This window comes from Bos indicus x Bos taurus, chromosome 6 (assembly GCF_003369695.1).
Source record: "Bos indicus x Bos taurus breed Angus x Brahman F1 hybrid chromosome 6, Bos_hybrid_MaternalHap_v2.0, whole genome shotgun sequence".
In the NCBI taxonomy this organism is placed as follows: domain Eukaryota; kingdom Metazoa; phylum Chordata; class Mammalia; order Artiodactyla; family Bovidae; genus Bos; species Bos indicus x Bos taurus.
Window position 1 is genome coordinate 85641360 of NC_040081.1, and position 7835 is coordinate 85649194.

At 43.9% G+C, this 7835-nt stretch overlaps 1 protein-coding gene across 1 annotated transcript; it reads left to right on the forward strand.

The window, feature by feature from the left end:
- Positions 1-910: 910 nt before the first annotated feature.
- UTP3 (UTP3, small subunit processome component) lies at positions 911-3632 on the forward strand. The gene has a single exon (XM_027544675.1). It carries the CDS (start codon positions 2142-2144, stop codon positions 3564-3566), a length of 1425 nt encoding a protein of 474 aa, XP_027400476.1. The 5' UTR covers positions 911-2141; the 3' UTR covers positions 3567-3632.
- The last annotated feature ends 4203 nt before the right edge of the window (positions 3633-7835 follow it).

Sequence of the window (7835 nt, forward strand, 5' to 3'; positions counted from 1 at the left end):
AACATAAAGACTTTTACCTACACATTTTTTATTCATTAAATTCCTAAAATCCTGTTCAGGTTTTTAAATGCTTATAATAACTTGTAGCACTTTAAAAATATTTTAGTTCAAAATGTCACTTTTCTAAAAAATTTTATTATTTTTTATGACCTGATTAGACTGCACTTTCTACAAAGAACCTGTATGTCACCATTAACTTTAACAACTTATTACAGTTCAACTTTAAACAATCTACATTTGAAGAAAGCATAATGTCTAAAATATATAGTGAATATGAACTGATATGTAATGTCTGAAAATTTAAAACCCTGAATTACTCTAAGATTGCAGGGCAGTCCTTTCACACTTACAGGCCTAGAAAAACTTCTACAGACAAATCTGACGAATATTTCCCTTATTACCACTCTTTCTCTTGAAATACTTTCATCTGAGCCCTTAAACTTTCATCCACCCAGTACAGCCTACCCTCTGGAAAAGGAATGAAACTCGTTCACATTGAACTGGCAAAGGACTGCTAACAGCTGGGTGTGAGGGCCCGGTGTGGGAGCCCTGTCTCAGGTTTCTGTGCTAAATTTGCTAACCTAATCTTCCCAAGTCTCTGTTTCCACATGTAGACAATGAAGATACTGGAACTGGAATTAATGATTTCTAAAATCCATTCCAGCTCAGGTTATCTCCCTTAGGGATGTTCGCAGGTTTAGGCAACATTTATTCACTCCATTTATTTAGCACCTGAGATCAACACATGATCAAGTACTGTAACTTCAATACTTATTCATTAAACAAATCTTCATTGAACACTTACTCTGTGCCAGACGCTGTGCTGCGTGCTTGCAATATCACAGTTCTGTTGAGATCTACGACGTGATACAAAAGAGCTGAGAAAAAGGCAGTAAGGGAGTTAAAGAAAAGTCCAACAAGTGATGCTTAGACTGTCTCTTCACTAAAGCAGAATTTCTCAGATTTGGCCGGGAGCACTAAACTCTTCTTAGTAAGGGGGCTGGATGGCGTGTACAAAAAGACAGTGATGTGAAAGGCACGTTGAGTGTCCTCAGCAGCTGAAGGGTGGGAAACACAGGATAAGTGTTCACAGTACTTATCCCACTTATGATCCGGCACGTTTCGCGTGATGATTTGGTTTAACTAAACCACCTGTTCCACCATTGCGAGAACAGCGTCTGCTCTTGCCCATCATCGTTCTCCCAGAGCCTAACACGCTGCCTCGTGCTTATTAAGGGCTGAAGAATTTATTAAGGGCCCGCTCCTGAGGGTTAACATGTGTCATTTCCAAAATACCTGGAAGAACTTCTCTTCCACTAGAAGGAAGAGAAATCGCAGCGCCTCCTGCAGGCAACTTGAGTTCCTCGGAAACAGTCAGACTGCAGAGCACAGCTCTGCCTCCCCACCGTCACCACCCCTCATAAACTCCTCGGGAACTCCAATCCCCTGAAGTCACCGAGCCCTGCGGGCGGGGAGCTGGAGACGAGCTGCCACCCGCCGGAGGCCTGCGCCCTTCCCGGCGCCCGCAAGCGATTGCTCCAGTCAGCCGCGGCGCCGCCTTCACCTCCGCCTACCGTCCCCAGAAATGTCATATTTGGACGTTGCGTAGACAAAAACAATCTGATTAACTTCCTGACAGATAGGCGAAGACAAAACTTCAGCAAACAAGAAAATCTTATACACCTGCACTCGGCTCCGGGCCGGTGACGTCCGTACAGGAGCAGGACAACTCACGGCACCGCCCGCCCGGCTGCCTCTCCTAGGCGTAGAGGTAAAGCGCCCTCTAATGATCACTGCTACCTCACCTGCGGTTAACCGGGCCGTCACCCTAGCCACGCCCAGGCTCGCGAGAGTAAGAACAGGACCAAAGAGGTTCCGGAACCGAACTTCGTTACCTACTGTTCCCACACGGAAAGGCCCGAAGGACCAACCGGAAGTCCTGGTTCAAACGCTCCACGGAGAGCATCCTGGGGACCGGAAGGAGGTGAAACTGCCGCATCCGACTGGAGCCCCTGCAAGACGAGCGTGGTGAGAGATCGCGTGGTTGTTACAGCGGCGTGTTGCTGGAGCGCGTGGCTCGTGCGCAGAGGTCAGAGGTGGCTGAAAGCCTGACGTCGGTGTAGAAGCTGAGACCGCGAACTATGGTGGGAAGATCCGGGCGGCGCGCGCGTGGAGCGGCCAAGTGGGCAGCTGTGCGAGCTAAGGCAAGTCGCGACCCAGCGGACGACGATGGAGAGGACTTAGAATCTCCACCCTCACCGGGGGACTCGAGCTACTACCAAGATAAGGTAGATGATTTCCATGAGGCCCGATCTCGGCCCGCCTTGGCTAAGGGCTGGAGCGAAATAGAGAGTGGGGACGAGGAGGATGGCGATGAGGAGGAGGAGGTGCTTGCCCTAGATGTTGCCGATGAGGACGATGAAGATGGAGAGAGTGAGGAGGGTGACGATGATGATGGTGGGAGCTCCGTGCAGAGTGAGACTGAGGCTTCTGTGGATCCCAGTTTGTCGTGGGGTCAGAGGAAAAAACTTTACTACGACACGGACTATGGCTCCAAGTCCCGAGGCCGGCAGAGTCAACAAGAAGTAGAGGAAGAGGAAAGAGAGGAGGAGGCGGAGGCACAGCTCATTCAGCGGCGCTTAGCCCAAGCTCTGCAAGAGGACGATTTTGGAGTTACCTGGGTGGAGGCTTTTGCAAAACCAGTACCTCAGGTAAATGAGGCTGAGACACGTGTCGTGAAGGATTTGGCGAAAGTTTCCGTGAAAGAGAAGCTGAAAATGCTGCGAAAGGAATCTCCAGAGCTCTTGGAGCTGATAGACGACTTGAAAGTTAAGTTGACAGAGATGAAGGATGAGCTGGAGCCATTGCTACAGTTAGTGGAGCAAAAGATCATCCCCCCTGGAAAAGGAAGCCAATACCTGAGGACCAAATACAATCTCTATTTGAACTACTGCTCCAACATTAGTTTTTATCTGATCCTGAAAGCTAGGAGAGTCCCTGCACATGGACATCCTGTCATTGAAAGGCTTGTTACCTACCGAAATTTGATCAACAAGTTGTCGGTTGTGGATCAGAAGCTGTCCTCTGAAATTCGTTATATGCTCACACTTAAAGATGGTGCTGGAAAGAAAGAACTGAATTTAAAAGCAAAATCCATGAAGGCCAAGCCAAAATCAGTTTCAGAGACTTCTGCTGCTGCTTTGGCTGTTAGAGACCTTTCTGATGATTCTGATTTTGATGAAGAAGCTGCACTGAAATACTATAAAGAAATGGAAGAGAGACAAAAATTAAAGAGAAAGAAAGAAGAAAATAGTACCGAAGAACAGGCTCTTGAAGATCAAAATGCAAAGAGAGCCATTACTTATCAGATTGCTAAAAATAGGGGACTTACACCTAGGAGAAAGAAAATTGATCGGAATCCCAGAGTCAAACACCGGGAGAAGTTCAGAAAAGCCAAAATTCGCAGAAGAGGCCAGGTTCGTGAAGTTCGCAGGGAAGAGCAACGTTATACTGGTGAACTGTCTGGCATTCGTGCAGGAGTTAAAAAGAGCATTAAGCTTAAGTAAAGTTTTTGCTTAGCTTAAGTCTTTTGATGATAATTTTGGATTAATAAATTTTTATTTTTAACTGGTGATGAGAGTGTATTAATACTTAATGCTTAGCCTTAAATGTTAAAAATTCTGACAATAGGAAAATTTCCTATATAACCCTATTGAGGGTTATTGCTCAATTTATTTGTGTTTTAATTTGTAATCAGGTCATACAGAGAACTGTGGGAACAATATGAAGATGTGTGGGAAAAGAGGTGGTGATGGAAAAAAGTTCTCCACTATTCTGTCAAACAGTAGCCTGGGGAAATTACATAGGTAGTTATGGAGCAACAGACTTGGAGTACTTATTTTTTTTCATGTATCAGTCTTTTATTTACACTTAGAGTACTTTTGTAATTTTTCACATAAAGTGAAGAGAATGCAGCTCTGGTAGACATCTTATTTGTAAGCTAGGATATAAAGTAGTTTTGATGTTCCATTGCCTAAAGTATAATTCTTGAGCAGGAAACTTACCAATAATGAGTTTAATGTTAAGTATTTTTGTACATTTTATTGTGGGAAAAGCTTAGGAAAGAAGGGGAACTTGGTTGAAAATAGAGATATGCCTTAATTACCTCAATAGTGAATATTTTTTCATAGTGCTTAATGTGGTAAGATAAAAATTCCATTTTTTCTTCCATATTGTTGGTTGGTCTTTGTACTTTGCACTTGCAGAAAATCTGATAAGATTACTACTGAGTAAGTGGTAACTTCAAAATTACATTATTTTTTTTTTATATATATAATTATTCTCATCTTTACAGTAGGGGAAAGATGATGACATGGTGAACTTAAAAATTCTTAGGATGATGCCAGGGAGAAAATGAGAAGACTAGTGAAGGAGCACAAAGGACCTCTTAACTGTTTATGCATTAAATGTTGTGCTGGCTGCTAGAAATGCAGAGATGTCAGTGGTTCATATTTATTAAAACATTTGCCATAACTTTATCAGAGATGAGGATGCCAAAATTCCAGATTAACTTTCTAAAGGACAGTGTGTTTGGGATTTGGACCCAAGCTGGCTTACCTTGAGCCTTCATTATTTTAAACTCTGGCTTACAGCTGCTGCCAGCATAGCACATGTGCCAAATTACTATAAATAAAAAAGGAAAATTGGAAGTTTATATTGAGTGAAAAGATACTTTTGTAAGCATTTATCTCCTTATTCCTCACAACTCATGTAGTAACTTCTAGTATCCATACTTTAGAGATGAAGAAACTGGCAAAGAGAAGTAAGTTTCTCAAGGTCATTTAGCTATTAAGTGGAAGAGCAGGGATTTCATTCTAGCCTTTCTGGATTAAGAGCCCTATCCTGTATTTCCTTTTCTGATATAGTAGAAAAAGTACAGGTCTTGGAACTAAGTTACTAGGGTGATTTTGAGTTAAGTACCTGATTTCTGACTCATTTTCTTATTCTGTATGGTACTATTATACCTACCTTAGGTATAGGTATATACATGTAATTGGTTAAGAACTGTTAGATAATAGAAAATACATATATTTGTTTCTGGCACAGCATTCCTAAAACCTTCGTAAATGCCTAAGTAACAGGAGCACTGGGAATATCATTTGTTACAATGAGAGGACTCTAGGTGAGCTTCTGGATGGGAACGGGTCACCAGAAAGACCAAGCCATGATTAAAAGCTTGTAGTTTTCAGCCCCAGACCTTCACATTGCAGAGAGGGGAGAGGGGCTAGCTGCTGCTGCTAAGTCACTTCAGTCATGTCCAACTCTGTGTGACCCTATAGACTGCAGCCCACCAGGCTCCCCTGTCCCTGGGATTCTCCAGGCGAGGACACTGGACTGGGTTGCCCTTTCCTTCTCCAATGCATGGAAGTGAAAAGTAAAAGTGAAGTGGCTAAGTGTTTCTGACTCTTTGAGACCCCATGGACTGCAGCCTACCAGGCTCCTCCATCCATGTCCGTGGGATTTTCCAGGCAAGAGTACTGGAGTCGGGTGCCATTGCCTTCTCCCAGAGGGGCTAGAGATGAAGTTTATTGGTCATGTCTGTATGAGGAAGCCTCCACAAAATCCCAATAGTAGGAGGTTTGGGGACATGCTAGGATGGTGAACACATCCTCCTATTGAGAGGGTGAGGTACCCAACTTCATGGGGACAGAAACTCCTGTAAAGGGGCTCCTCCCAGTCTTTACCCTGTGTACTTATTTATCCAGCTGCTCGTCTGTATTTATCATGTCCTTTGTGTGTGGACGCATGTGCATGTTCAGCCTTGTCTTACTTTGTCACCCCAAGGACTGTAGCCTGTGAGGCTCCTCTTTCCATGGAATTTTCTAGGGAAGAATACTGGAGTAGGTTGCCATTTCTTCCTCCAGAGTATGTCCTTTAATAACGTGTAAACATGAAGTGTTTCCCTGAGTTCTGTGAGCCACACTAGCAAATGAATCGAACCCAAGGAGGGAGTTGTGGGGACTTCAGACTTCCCAGGTGTCACTGCGAGAGATGTTAAAGAGCCATGGTTCAGTCCCTGGGTCTGGATCAGAAAGATCCCCTGGAGGAGGGCATGGCAACTCACTCCAGTATTCTTGCCTGGAGAATCCCATGGACAGAGGAGCCTGGTGGGCTATGGTCCATATTGTCACAAAGAGTTAGATATGAGTGAAGCAACTTAGCATGTACTCACAGACTAAAAGAAGCACAGGTAGCAACCTGGGCTTGTGATTGGCATCTGAAGTGGGGAAGGGACAGTCTTGTGGGACTGAGGCCTTAACCTATGGGATCTGATGCTACCTCCAACTGGTGTTGCAGAGAATTACTTGGTGGGGAAACATGGTGTCAGAAGTGTTATGAGTAATAATAGTGTGACAATAAAGGAGAAACATACAGGTGGAAAGTGGTTTTTCTAATTTGAGAGCACGCTTTACCCAGACTCCTACTCCAGTTTTATCAGTTAGTACCTGTGACTTGGGGCAAGGTCCTTGATCTCTCTCTGTCTTTTCATCTAAACTGGGGATAATAGTATGTACGTATGTACTTCATAGTTATTAGAGTACAGTGAATTAGTATATTTAAAACTTTAAAAATTAGTATATTTAAAGCCTGTCCCTTCTCCACGGTATTATCCCAATCCAGGAATTGAACCCAGGTCTTCCCACATTGTGGGCGGACTCTTTACCAGCTGAGCCACAAAGGAAGCTTAAAGCACTTAGGGGCTTCCCAAGTGCCACTAGTAAAGAATCTGCCTGCCAATGCTAGAGACTCGAGACCTGGGTTCGAGCCCTGGGTCAGGAAGATCTCTTGGAGGAGGAAATGACAATCTGCTGCAGTATTCTTGCCGGGAAAATTCCATGGACAGAGGAGCCTGGCCGGCTACAGTCCATGAGGTCACAAAGAGTGAGACAGGACTAAGCACATACACATACACACAAAGCACTTAGGACAATGCCTGTTAGGCAGCAAATACCTCATAGGTATTGGTTCTTATTATAGGTTGTGAGGATCCACATCTGACATGCAGATACTAAACAAATTACAACTAATAGCATAGTGATTCCTGTTCATTACAGGAACATAGAGAATAAGGTGTACTTGTCTATGTAAAAATGCTTCTTAAGAAATTAATATTCTAAGTTTGAAGCAAGAGGAGAGCAATTAAGACATATTTTTCCAAATGTATCACATATTCCTTTAGAGACTTCAGTTCACTCAGTCGTGTCCGACTCTTTGGGACCCCATGAATTGCAGCACGCCAGGCTTCTCTCTCCATCACCAACTCCCTGAGTTTACTCAAACTCACATCCATCGAGTCGGTGATGCCATCCAGCCATCTCATCCTCTGCCGTCCCCTTCTCCTCCTGCCCCAAATCCCTCCCAGCATCAGAGTCTTTTCTGAGTCAACTCTTCCCATGAGGTGGCCAAACTATTGGAGTTTCAGCTTTAGCATCAGTCCTTCTAAAGAAATCCCAGGACTGATCTCCTTTAGAATGGACTGGTTGGATCTCCTTCCAGTCCAAGGGACTCTCAAGAGTCTTCTCCAACACCACAGTTGAAAAGCATCAATTTTTCAGCAATCAGCTTTCTTCACAGTCCAACTCTCACATAAAATGCATGACCACTGGAAAAACCATAGCCTTGACTAGACGGACCTTTGTTGGCAAAGTAATGTCTCTGCTTTTCAATATGCTATCTAGGTTGGTCATAATTTTTCTTCCAAGGAGTAAGCATCTTTTAATTTCCTGGCTGCAATCACCATCTGCAGTGATTTTAGAGCCCCAAAAAATAGAGTC

Excerpts from the sequence above, each read along its gene's own strand:
- UTP3 (XM_027544675.1), top strand. The coding sequence starts at position 2,142 with ATGGTGGGAAGATCCGGGCGGCGCGCGCGTGGAGCGGCCAAGTGGGCA.